The 13,088-nt window shown below is 39.6% G+C and overlaps 1 protein-coding gene across 2 annotated transcripts in view; it reads right to left on the bottom strand.

The window, feature by feature from the left end:
• The window catches only part of DNAJC6 (DnaJ heat shock protein family (Hsp40) member C6), a 148,772-nt gene that overhangs the window by 18,349 nt on the left and 117,335 nt on the right, over positions 1 to 13,088 (bottom strand). For both annotated transcript variants that reach the window (XM_004369024.1, XM_004369022.2), the window contains exons 5-12: positions 12,693 to 12,815; positions 10,891 to 11,024; positions 9,477 to 9,671; positions 8,401 to 8,518; positions 6,925 to 7,004; positions 5,921 to 6,114; positions 5,733 to 5,813; positions 3,072 to 3,506 (exon numbers count right to left, since the gene is read on the bottom strand). In XM_004369024.1, the coding sequence (XP_004369081.1) occupies positions 3,072 to 3,506; positions 5,733 to 5,813; positions 5,921 to 6,114; positions 6,925 to 7,004; positions 8,401 to 8,518; positions 9,477 to 9,671; positions 10,891 to 11,024; positions 12,693 to 12,815 (1,360 nt within the window). The remainder of the gene's footprint in view (positions 1 to 3,071; positions 3,507 to 5,732; positions 5,814 to 5,920; positions 6,115 to 6,924; positions 7,005 to 8,400; positions 8,519 to 9,476; positions 9,672 to 10,890; positions 11,025 to 12,692; positions 12,816 to 13,088) is intronic.

The following is a 13,088-nucleotide window of genomic DNA, read 5'->3' as shown; positions in this document are numbered from 1 at the left end:
TGGTATTATTATCTTCAGGTGATGAAACTGAGACCCAGAAAGGCTAAGTTTCTTGCCCAAGTTCAAGTAAATAATAGGTCTGGAATTCATGCTCAGGTGTTCTGACTCCAAATTCTAGGAATATTTCCAAAGGAATATCATACTCCCTCCATGTGTGAAATGAATGTAAAGAAAACACTGCACAGCTGCATGTATGTAACTGGTCTTTATTGTTACTGGGCAAGGTACAAAACTCTCTGTAGCAACCTGTAGCAAGACGTCACTTCCTAAGCTTTATGGTTAATGGGCTGATTGGTTCCTGAAGTTGGACTGGCTCATTTTAGGAACAGAAAACTAGAATAAAATAAGTTAATGAATAAATCCAACTCTTAAAATCCAGGTAGGATAAATAGTTTAACATGTTTGTAGCTATCAATCATTGGAATAATGCTCCCCTAATATCTGCTGGGTAGCATTGTAGCCTTGTGTAGTAGCAATGCTATCGACTGGGTGTCAGGCACTCTGCTACACAATTTGTATCCCTTCATTTTATACTCAGAAAATTTTATCGCTTCTATAAAATGAGAACACTGAGGTTTATAGAGGAACTGCGAGAGAACACTGGGTTATTCCTTCTACATCTAGTTTTGACCAACTGAAGCCAATCAGTGGAAGAGGCTAAAATCTTCTCACCATTACTTGGTATACTTTTAACATCAACTTATCTTCAATTGTTTCTGGGTGGTACAAACAGCTAAAGTACTTGGCTGCTAAACAAAAGGTTGATGGTTTGAGTCCACCCAGAGGTGCATCAGAAGAAAGGCCTGGCAATCTACTTCTGAAAAATCAGCCACTGAAAACCCTATGGAACACAGTTCTACTGTGACACACATGGGGTCACCATGACTCAGTTGACTCAATGGCAACTGGTTACGTTAAATTAGAAGCAATTTACAGAAACTGAAAGTGAACTACTCAACGTCACATGAGAAGAGCTCAAAAGTCAGTCTTTAAAATAATGCTAATAAGTAGACATTAATTCTATTTTACAACTACAGAGGTTAAGATTTTTTAATAAGATTAAACAGTTAAATGTTGGTCCTGGGATTCAAATCCAGGCCTTTGAATCTACACCCAGTGCTCTATCTACTCTTGGAAGTAAAACTACTTGAGTTCTAGACCTGGGTCTGCCATAATTAGCTGTATCTTCAGAAAATCAACCAATATATCTAGGCGTCAATTTCACTGCCTATAACTAAAGCACAGAATTAACTGATGTTTAAGGTCCCTTCTTGCTCTGACATGGGAACAAAACTATGTACATAGGCCTCTGATGGATGAATTAAATTATCAGGACTCATACAGGTCCATAGTCCTAAAACATGACCACAGAGTACTGAGCTATCTTTGATCTCGGGTAATTTCTTTCCTGACAAAGTTTTTACTCATTTTGGTGAGTTAGTAGCCTTGGCATGGAACTCAGGGAACCTGGATTCACACTCTGGCTACAATAACTATTTATAGGTCCTTGGGCCTTAGTGCCTACATTCTATGACCCTGAGAACCACTCTCATCAGAAATGCCTACAGCCGAATTACCATAAATGAAGACCAACCCAAAGCCTTCTGAGAAGAGAAAGATGGGCTTAGAAAATAATTTTTCCCTAGAGGATACCATAGGACTGGAGAGTTGAGGCATTTCTTTACCCTCTTGCTAATGTGATGCCATCTTGGCTAATAGTAACAGCAACAAGGGTAACTAGTTTGAGCTGGTTCTGTAGAAGCTGTAAAGGATCTTTGCTTACCCAGCTACACTGTCTGGTAAATGTCAAAAACCTGTAGATGACTAGTCACAGAAGGGGTTAAGTCTGTGGCAATGAGCAGAGTGAAACCAGCTAAGCAACATGGGGTTCAAACTCTGCTCCACTTAGCTGGGCTGCCATGAGTCCCTTAAACGTATCTTCAAGTAACCAAATATTTCTCTGGGTAGCCAAAATGTATTCAGAAAATTAAGATTTCAGGAAAACTGAAGGAAGAATCTGAGTCAAATGGCCTACTTATGAACCTGGCCCCATTAATTACTAACTGCTATGGATTGAACTGTGTCCTCTCAAGATATGCACTGGAATCCTAACCCTACCTGTGGGCGTAATCCTGTTTGGAATAGGGTTTTCATTGTTATGCTAATTAGTCCATACCAAGTAGGGTGGGTCTAAATCTAATCACTTCTGAGTTATAAAAAGAGCAGAAAGACATGGAGACATGCACACACAGGGGAAGACAGATGCCATGTGAGGATCCATCTATAAGAAAAGAACACCAAAAATAACCAGCAAACACTGGAAACTAGGAGAAAAGCTTACAGAAGGAATCGACACAGCCGAGATCCTGGTTTGGACTTTTAACCTCAAGAACTGTGAGAAAATAAATCTGTTCTTCAAAGCCACCCACTTGTGGTATTTCTGTTAGTGCATAATTAGGTAACTAAGACACCAGCTGTATAAATTTACACCACTCATTTAACTCTAAGCCTCCATTTCCTCAGTAATTAAATGAGAATAATAATAGCACCTATATATTGGGTTTCTATAAGAATTGAATCCATATTTAGTGTTAAATTCCATGTTTGGCAAGTACTCCATAAACGTTGTCTGTTATTAATAATAATTCATCTTTCTATGTTTCCAAGTAGAAGTAGCTAAAGCAGCTCGAGAACTGATGTCCTAAAAGAAATGAAAAGGAGGGATGAGGAGCTCAAATACTCACTTCTGCACTGTCCTTTTAAAATGGACAATATTTCTACTCCTCTTTGTGTTCACCATTTAAACGAAGGTTTAGACCTCTAAGGGACTTTCTGCGGAAACCGGAAAAGTCTAACATAAAAACCAAACCCATTGCCATCGAGTCGATTCCGACTCACAGCGACCCTATAGGACAGAGTAGAACTGCCCCATAAGGTTTCCAAGGGGCGGCTGGTGGATTCAAACTACTGATCTTTTGGTTAGCAGCCTGAGCTCAACCACTGTACCACCTGCCTAGCCCAAAAGCTATAATTCCAAACTGGGAAACACAGTGCTACACGAAAAAAGTTACCTTCTCCCACTCTTAGGGTTGGCGACGCGGAGGTGGAGGTGGCAGAACGGCGTGGTGTCGTCTGGGTGGATGCAGGTCCACTAGGATGAAAGACGTCGTCCACCCCTGACTGTGCAGCCTGGGCCGGGCCAGCCACGCCTCCACCCCCAAACAGGTCACTCAGCAGTTCAGAATTGGTGGGAGGAGCCGCTGGCGGAGAGAAGGTCTTACTCACAGCAGATCCTTCTAGGCCCAGAAGGTCCACGTCCTCGGGGGGCGGAGGCGCAGCTGGTTCCTGCTGCTTTTTGCTGGGCTTCTTGGCTCCATGATGTTTGTCACCATTGGCATTACCATGTGGACTAGAAAGAGTCAGAAGTTCATCGTCCGACTGCTCACTTTCCTGATTCACCAGGGCAGCGTGGTCCTCCTCGCAGAACGACTTCTCTGATTTCTGATCTAAAGAAGGCCAGTATGCCAATAAATGGTTAGTTACTGACCATAGCATTGTTTGTTTTTGTTATATGCACATAACTCCAATAAGAGAGAAGGATTCATCCCTGAGCAAATAATGCTTTCAGACCCTTACCATTGGAGGAACTGATGTATGTCAAATTTCATTGAACTCCCAAATTACAGTCAACTTTGTAGAGCACCTGAGAGGCAGTATAGTGTAGTGGCGAAGAGCAGGAACTCTGGAGCCAGATGGCCTGGATTTGCATCCCAGCTCCTTTATTTATGTCTCTGTGCACTGAGCACGTTCCTTTACTTGTGCCTTGATTTCCTCCTCAGTAAAACGGGGATAAAAAATGCTACTTAACTCACAGGGCTGGACTGTTCTAAGAATTACATGAGATGATATATGTAAAGTGCTCAGATAAACAGTAAATAGTACTTAAATCTTTATTATTATTATACTTATTTTCCAGGCACTAAGCTAGGTGCTTTGAAAAGGTGAAATTTTATTAAAGGTTATCTCCTAGTCCTTTGCTGATACCTCTCACTGTCTTTTACTTCTCCATGTGGCCTGCAGCCAAAAGCAATGCCTTTCTCCCACGGTCTACAGCAGAAGTGAACCACACGCCTAATAAGGGAATGGAGAGAATGGTTCTGCTTAGAATGGTACTTACACCAACCTCAAAGGAGATACTGTGAACATAAAATGGGCAGCAGGAAAGAGGCCTCGTCTGGGGAAAGAATGAGGAGGCTACAGAGTGTCTCTCTAGGCCCTCCTTGAGGCAGCTCTTCTCAGGGAACTTTGTTATTTTTGTTTTACTGTTGGATAAACAGACCCACGTTCCAAATGAAATACAGATGCGCAGCCCCTTACTCCTAACTCTGAAATGTGAAAAGCTATGAATAGGGAAAGGCTTTCCCAAGTTTGGCGCAGACTCATTTGGCAGAAAAACCTGACCAGAACCGCTGTGACAGTAATGATTATCTTCATTTATCTCATTCAGGGTTATTATTTATACATTTTACTGCAGAGATGTTATGTGTCTGATTACAGGGTATTATCTGAGATGTGTCTGGGGATGCTAAGTAATACATAGTTTACGTACCATGTTACCTTTCTAAAATAACAAAAATATAAAGTGCATTCCTATACACATATGGCTCTTAGAGTTCTGGAAAAAGAAACTGTGCATCTATGCAGGAAAGATGTGATCCAAAACACGGCACAGAGAGAGAGGTAGAATTCAGGTTATAGTGGCATTTTGTACTAGTCTAAGAGCTTCCTTGAAGTTGAAAGTGAGGAAGTCTACACCAATAATTACTGCAGCACCATTCACAAAGTCAAAAGGTGGAAACAACCTAGATGTCCACAGACAGATGGACAGATAAAACGTGGTATATACCTACAACGGAATATTACTCAACCATAAAGAAAAATGAAGTCCTGATACATGCTACAACATGGACGAACCTTGAAAACATTATATCAAGTGAAATAAGTCAATCACAAAATGACAAATATTGTATGATCTCACTTACATGAAATATATAGATTAAACAAATGCATAGAGATCAAAGTTTGTTAGTGGTTTCCAAGAGTGGGAGGGAGGGCAAAAGGGAAGTTACTGTTTAGGAAGCACTGAGTATCTGTTTATGGTGATGGAAAATTTGGCAGTGGATATGGGTGATGGTTAATATAATCAGTGTCACTGAATTGTACATGTAAAAAATGTTGAATTGGTAAATGTTGTGTTATATATATTCTTACCACAATAAAAACTTTTTTAATGCAATAATAGAAAAATCCACTATCTCTGTTAACATGTCATAAGATTCATATGTATATTTTACATATGTATATGGACCGTGTAATGTGGATACTTAATATACTTATTTCTTCATGGAAAATTCAGGGAAAGAAATCACATGGAGATTACATAAGGCTTTTTTCTTTTTTTTAGATGATTGGCAAAATATTGAAACTCTCTCTGAAACTTATAATGCAATAATTCTACTTTTAATTGCATATGTTCCTTGACAGCCACAGTCAAAATAAATATATGTGTTAAAAAAAATAAAGAAAGTGGGAAGTCACCTGATTTGAAAAAGGATTGAGCAGGAACAGTGTGAAATAAGAAGGAAATTGGATGGTTTCGAAGTGCTGGTTTGCTGTAGGATGCTTTGAAGGCTAACCACTTTGCACAAGCACCATGTAACTTAAAGACATACCTTGCCAGCAGAGAGAGGAAAAGAAGCCACCTTGCCCAACATGCCTGGGGTTGTCTGGAGGGATATCGACTGGAGCCTGTCCTGCAAGACAAAAGGCCATGCAGCATCAGTGAAACACAAGAAAGAAGTCAATGTGATAAATAACACAGAGGCTTCATCCTGAAAAGCAAAACCACCAGGTAACTTACCTCCTAAGACCAAAGTGTCCTGATGCTCCTGATGAGAAGAGAAGAGGATGCTGGGATTGACATCTTTTGTGCAGTAATGCTCCCAGGGCGGGGTTAAGTCTATCACTTTGTCTTGGGGCTGTAGCTCCACATCCAGTGTCACCTGAAACAGCTGAGGATATTTTTCTGGTACATCACATGCATCCAACTCAGGTCTAAATAGGGATTTAAAAGAAGACCACTGAAATGCAATGGAACCAATATGATGCTCATCTTACATTGATGCTGAGACTCATTTTTAGGAAAGACTTAAATCGTTAACCAAACAAGTTACTTTACGTTTTTGAGATTCAGTTTCCTCATTAGAGAAAAAGGTATAATACTGCCTACTCAAAGGATTTGGATGATGTTGCATGTGAAAGCATTCTGGAAGGCAGGGCTGATACATGCAACCAGTATACACTGGTATGGTGATGACGATAGTTAAATGGTGTAATAGGTCCATAGTCACTGTCCTGAGCCCTTGAAAGTCTATCCTTATCCAGCTCTTGCAACTCCCCACCTATCACCCCATCCATCTCACTGAGTTCCCTAGACCACACTATGATACAGCAACTAAGGGTTAATGTCTGGTGCAGAAGGACCGTCCAGGGTCCTGTATACAGCCGTATCCATTGTGATGGGTCACTGCTCATACCATTTTACTGCCATCTCTTCTGAAAAGCAGAAAGAGATACACAGATACAAAGCATCAAAGTTATTGATATTTTGTTCCCTCACATGCAAATTTTAGACCTTTCTACTTGAAATTCTTTGATCCATCTGTACTTCTCAAGACAAACCATATTTAACTGAAGGATTTCAAATGCAACCAGCCTCAAAGTGCTGTGAGCTACACTCAACGGTCCAGCAGCACAGGATTGCAGGGAAGGACGCAGCACAGTGCTAAAGAACTCTCAGACGCGTAGCTCCCAGCATTTCACCTCAGCACTGACTGAAAGGCTTACAGCCGAAGCAGTACTTACTTAGCGAACTTCAGAACTGTTGTGTCCAGTGGTATGAATCCAGTATGAAACTGAAGCTGGAATATCTGTGTGTTGGTCACCTAAACATACATGAGAAAAGCACATTACAAATGATCAGTGAAAAGGGAATCTGACCAAAAGATTATATTTTGGAAAGCCATGCACCTTCACCTGTTTCTGCATCTGAACCTTTGTTTACTATGAATATTAAGTGACTTTGCCCTCTTGAACTGGCGCGGCTTCATTTCTAGCCTCTTTTCTCCATGAACTCTGCCTTGGCAAGCGATTTCCTCACCTGCTAATGCCCCATGTTTTTGCACACTGCCATACTTTGATTCATGTCGTTTCTTCTTCTCAGGATGCCCTGCTTCAACCTGGTGAATGCATTCTTCAAGGCCCGTGTATAAAGGTCATATCCTTTTTGTAGCCTTTCTGGGCCACCAATGGCTAAAGCAAACTGCTCCACTCATAGCACCTCACACCTCCCTCTACTATGGCATTATGGATATTTGCACACATGCAAATCTCCCGTGCTCCACTGAGTTCCTTCAAGGCTGCAACACTATCTTATTCTTGTCTATTTTAAACACCTAGGCAACGCCTGGCACAGAGCATGCACTTAGCAAATATTTGATACATTAAAGTAAAATTACTCACAGCATTATTCATAATAGCCAAAAGTGGAAAAAACCCAAATGTCCATCAACTGATGAATGGATAAGTGAAATGGGGTATATCTATACACTGTATTATTATTTGGCAATAAAAAGAAATGAAGTACTGATTCATGCTGTAACGAGGATGAATCTTGAAAACATTATGCTAAGGAAAAGAAATTAGTCACAGAAGACCACATATTACATGATTAGATTTATATGAAATGTCCAGAACAGGAAAACCCACAGAACACAGTGTAGATTCGTGGTTGCCAGGAGATGGGATGAGAGGAGGGAAAGTGACTGCTAACTGGTACAGGGTTTCTTTCTGAAGCGATGAAAATATCTTGGAATTAGACAGTGCTGATGGTTGCAGAACACTGGCTATACTAAAAATTAGACTTACACAGTATAAAAGGGTGACTTTTCTGTTATGTGAATTTTATCTCATTAAAAACTTTGAAAAAAATACAATTACCTAGGCTGACATCCTTAATGGATATCTATTCCCTTATACTAATCCAAATGCAACACTATAGAAAAGGCATACACTTCTAAAGGACATAGTTGCTGGAAGTTCTAGGGCTGCCACCTCTGACAGAGTCATCATGTCAAGGACTTTGGGTAAGTCTCTAACTCTCTGAGCCTCAGTTTCCTCACCTTTAAAATGACGGTTGGACACATAAGCAATCTTTAGAGGGTCTTTCCAGTTCTAAAATCACAAGTCACTAAACCTCAAAGTAGTTTGGAGAAAATACTCAGAAATACTGACATCAAAGGCTTAGGTTTGCTTATCCCATGATTCTTCCTTTAACCATACCTTAGCCTGCAGTCGACTCCCAATGGTTGACCTCAAGTGATACATGGAAACAATCACATCTCCTTGCACAGTGATGCTTAAAGGAATGAAGATTTTTCCATCTTGGACACGATATTCTCTTTAAAGAGAGACAAAAGCCTACATTTAAGGAGAGTTCAATCTTGTACAATCACACAGCCCCCCACACAGGTACAGTCGTCTGTGGCTTTGGCCAAGGCATCTGTATGCCGAGGCCTGGATGCAGGAACCATCTCCTATCTTGAGCAAAATCAGGAGTGCAGCTAGTCCCAATTCAGTGTAAGCTGGTTCAAAAACGGGATGGTATTGGTTTGATGCCAGGCCCTCTCTGTCCATCCTATGCAGACTTCCCGATAATTCAACAGTCCATCTTTACTTTGCAGATCCTCTTGTTTGCCTCAAATACAACTAGCCCTGGCGTATTTGTCTTTTCCTACCCTTAAATTTCTAGTAAAAAGTTGAGACAGAGGGAACAAAAAAATTCATCCAAGATAAGTACAGAAACAGCAATGTCATGCTCTATGAGGATCTTGGATACCGATCCCCAAATTCAATCTATTCCAGACTAATTTCATTTTATGTTACCACCTCGCCAAACCCCTTCTCTCCACATCCCTTCCACCTCCCAGTGGCACCTACTCTTTTATTCTGGATTCTGTATCTTCTTTAATTGTATCACCTAGTTGCTCTAGCCAGAAACCTCATTCATCTCTGATTCTTCTGTTATCCTCACCAAATCCCATCACAGCTATCACAACACTTATGAAAGCATAAATACCCAGGTCCTCTGTCTCCCACCATTGTCTCAGCCCTCATTATAGCTCATGCTAGTCTTTCTTGAAAAGTTGACTCTTTTCAAGTCCTTCTTCGTATCGTGAAAAGTAGCTATGGCATCCCCTGGTTTAGCTGTACATTTCTAGGATTACCACTGATGGTGAACTTTTTTTTTATATCAGCAATTTTCACAATGATGCACTCCTCACAGGAAGACTATGCTCTTACTTCTGTAAGAACTGGGCAATTCACAAGAAGAAATGAAGAAAAGTATCATGACTTACTTCATTCGTTCAAAATCTGTGCAGGTGGTATATATTTTAGTTTCTCCAATCAATACATCACAGTAAGGGCGACATCCATTTCTCTGTTTGTTAAAAAAAGGAATTGGACTGACAGTGATCGACTTAATCGTGAGAGGTTTGAAATGAGGGCGGTAGGGTTTGTCCGCAAGTAGGTCACACATATAGCCCAGATATCTGAAACAGAGAATTGTCACTCTATTGGGGTCTATCATGCCAGGAGAAACAAGCAGCCAATCTTTGGGATGAAGTTTATTCTTTCAAATTATTAAGTTACAATGAAAATTAACTCCATTAATTTCTTAAACATTAACTAGCAAAAGACAATGCAGCCAATAATTTAGAAAAGCTTTTATCTGGTAACAATGATATACTTTCCCATGGAACTGATAACTGAGTATTTATCAAATGAAAAAGCTTATGGGAGCTTTATACTAGCTTAATATTTGAACATCTATTCCTATTTGATCCAGTAGATTAAATTTATCAGCTAAAGGCTTCTCTGAACAGATTTTAGAATTTCATCATCAGAAGCAGTTTTAGTATAAAAAAAAAAAAAACTCCAAAAACAAACAAAAAAACAAGAGATGGAATTTAAATATGAGAAGAAATTGTGTCCAAAGGGAAGAAAATAATAAAAGTTATCTAAAAACAGTTTTTAAGCCACTTATCAGATTATCTTTTGTAATCTATTTCCTTGTTCCTATGTCAATATAAAATTTTTAAAAACCCCTTATCCCATGCATACTTCTACATTTCCTTTTCTTCTGGTAATTGTGTACCCCACAGGACAATCATCAGTGGTAAATATAGCCCGTGACTGCTTGTATTCCCATAAAGACCTATACAGTGAAAGAGGAAGGGAATGGTCTTAGAGCCTGCGATCTGAGACCATGTTCTGACTCTGTCCATTAGGTATTTTTAGACCCAGAGAAAGTCACAATCTGCCTGAGTCTCAGTTTCCTCATCTGTAAAACGACAGAGGTAGACATAAATATTCTTTAAAGAATCTCTCTAAATTTACAATGACAAATTCTCAAAGGGAGCTATATAAAACCAAACCAAACCCATTGCCATCCAGTCGTTTCCGACACATAGCAACCCTACAGGACAGAGTAGAACTGCCCTATAGGGTTTCCAAGGAGCAGCTGGTGGGTTCGAACTGCCAACCTTTTGGTTAGCAGCTGTCAGTCTTAACCACTGCACCACCTGGGCTCCAAGCTGTATGAAAAACAAATATCCTAATCTGATTCAATTTTTTCCATAGTTCAAGATAATGACAGATATCCAATTAAAATAACACAAGTTATGAAAGTACCTATGAGGTGGATTTCCAATAGTAAATGATACCAATTAGACCACATTTGAGTCTGACTCTGCATCTAGTTTATTCTACCTTCTGTGGGATGGTGAAAGTCCGATTCCTGGTCGCTTTGCATATAGCAATCGAACAGCTGGGCCAGGAGAAGAGTAGAGATTACAGAAAATGAACATAGCACCAACCAGAATTGACGATGCTGCCCGTCCATCCTGCCAAAGAAAATACATAAATTCATCATGAACATGGTCCTATCAGCCACTCTCCACTGAGAATGGTTACACTTGTAATAAAGAGAGAGGAGGGGAGAAGGAGCTCTGAGAAATTCTCTTATTAACCGGGGGTGTCTAAGTTCACTTGAAAATCAGAATCTGTCCCAGCTGTTTAACTCACAAAGCAGAAAGAAAAGACTTATTCTTAGGATAAAACTGACTCTCTACTAACCTAAGAAACCTAAGCAATATAAATGTGATCCTTTGGGAAACTCTTTTCCCATTATTTGCATATATTTACTTAAAATATAATTTAATCTTCAAAGTAACGTTGGACTTGAAGCATCAGAAGAAATAGCTGAGGTCTCTTGGTTTTAGGACCAGAGGTAAAAAGTTCCTAGGTTAGGCAAATGCTGCTTTTTAGAACATACCACGTATATATTTCACCCAAAGTATGGTCCTAGATTCATATAAAATAAAGAAGCTTCACTTGATTCAACCCTCATTCAATACAGGAAACATCCAATAACATTCCTGATAGATGGTTACGTGGTATCTTCTAGAATACTTTAAGTGATAGGGAGCTTACTGATACTTGAAGGAATAGTCCATTCCAGTTTACAAAATTCTTCCTTTTACTGAGTATATTGAGTTGAAGTTTGTTGCCTCATAGCTTACACCCAATGATCCTCATTCTTCCTTCTTTCAGAACAAAGATTAAACCTACTCATTTCTCCCAGTGACAGCCCTTCACGTATCTGAAATTCCCTCTCTTTCTATTAACACTTCTCTTTTCCAGGTTAAAACATCCCATCTCTTCAATTCTCCCTCATTCAATAGTCTATATCAAGAGACATCACTTGGTGCCCTTCCTCTGAACCAACTCCAGTTTTAAAACAACCACCTTAAATGTGTTGCCAGATGTGAAATGCAATATACCAGATGTGTTCTGACCTAACTAGAGAGGGAATATCACCTCCCTTAGTCTGGACATTATGCTTTTTACTAATATAACTGCAGGCCAAACTAGTTCAAATGCAGGCTAAGTTGGACCATACACTCTTATTCATCTTTCAATCCACTGAAATTCTTATTTTTTTTTTTTTTCAGATGGAAGTTGATTTTTAAAGGATAGATAAGAGGCCTCCAGAGGAAGAGTTGAGAAAGGAATTCTAGGAAGTCAGTTGTTAGAAAAATCATCAGTTCCCCTAGGAGTTGCTCTAAAATGCACTTAATCCATTAGACTACTTACAAGGGCATAAGTCTCTTTTTATTTTTGTTCAAACACAAACACTAAATATACATATACATATATATTTACATATGTCAACACATTTATGACAATTGTACTAACACAAATTTCAATGGCATTGTTATTTTACCCATGTACCCATAGTCCTTGTTTCTACCTCTTGTATAGTACTTAGCACATTCTAGAATCTTTGCATTATGCGGGTTATGTACATATCTAACTCTCCCACTAGTACTCAAGCTTTAAGGCAGCAATAGTAAATTTCTCCCTCATTTTTACATCTTTCACATCACCTACCTCCTAAGGGGCTCAATAAAAGCTTCCTGAACTCAAATGTCACCTGCCCACCATTCTGTACAGGGTCAGGTGGTTTGACTAAACCAAACCACCACCACCACCAACAAAAGGTTACTTACCAAGCAGTGTACGACACAGACGTTTTTGGGGTTCTGTAGTAGCCAGTTATACATATTCCGACACACAGCAAAGAGGTTGTGCAAACTGGGCGCCTGCCTAATGGGCCAACTGCATTCTGAGACCTAAGAGAATAAGGCAAAAGGAAATTAATTTCCCAGCAACTTCCTCTCCATAAGCAGGTATCACACCAAACAACATCTTCTGGAACAGATACCACATCCTCTGTTAACATAGCCGGGAAGAGTTGGGAACAATGTCCAGACACAAAACTAAGAAGTGCTTAATATGGCAAATTTTTTTTTTTTTAATATTTTATTGTACTTCAGGTGAAGGCTTACAGAACAAATAGTTTCTCATGAAACAGTAGTACACATGTTGTTTTATGACATTGGTTA

This window comes from Trichechus manatus, unplaced genomic scaffold (assembly GCF_000243295.1).
Source record: "Trichechus manatus latirostris isolate Lorelei unplaced genomic scaffold, TriManLat1.0 scaffold00003, whole genome shotgun sequence".
Taxonomy (NCBI): Eukaryota; Metazoa; Chordata; class Mammalia; order Sirenia; family Trichechidae; genus Trichechus; species Trichechus manatus.
Note: the sequence above shows the minus strand (reverse complement) of the source record. Positions and strands in the feature narration are given on the sequence as shown.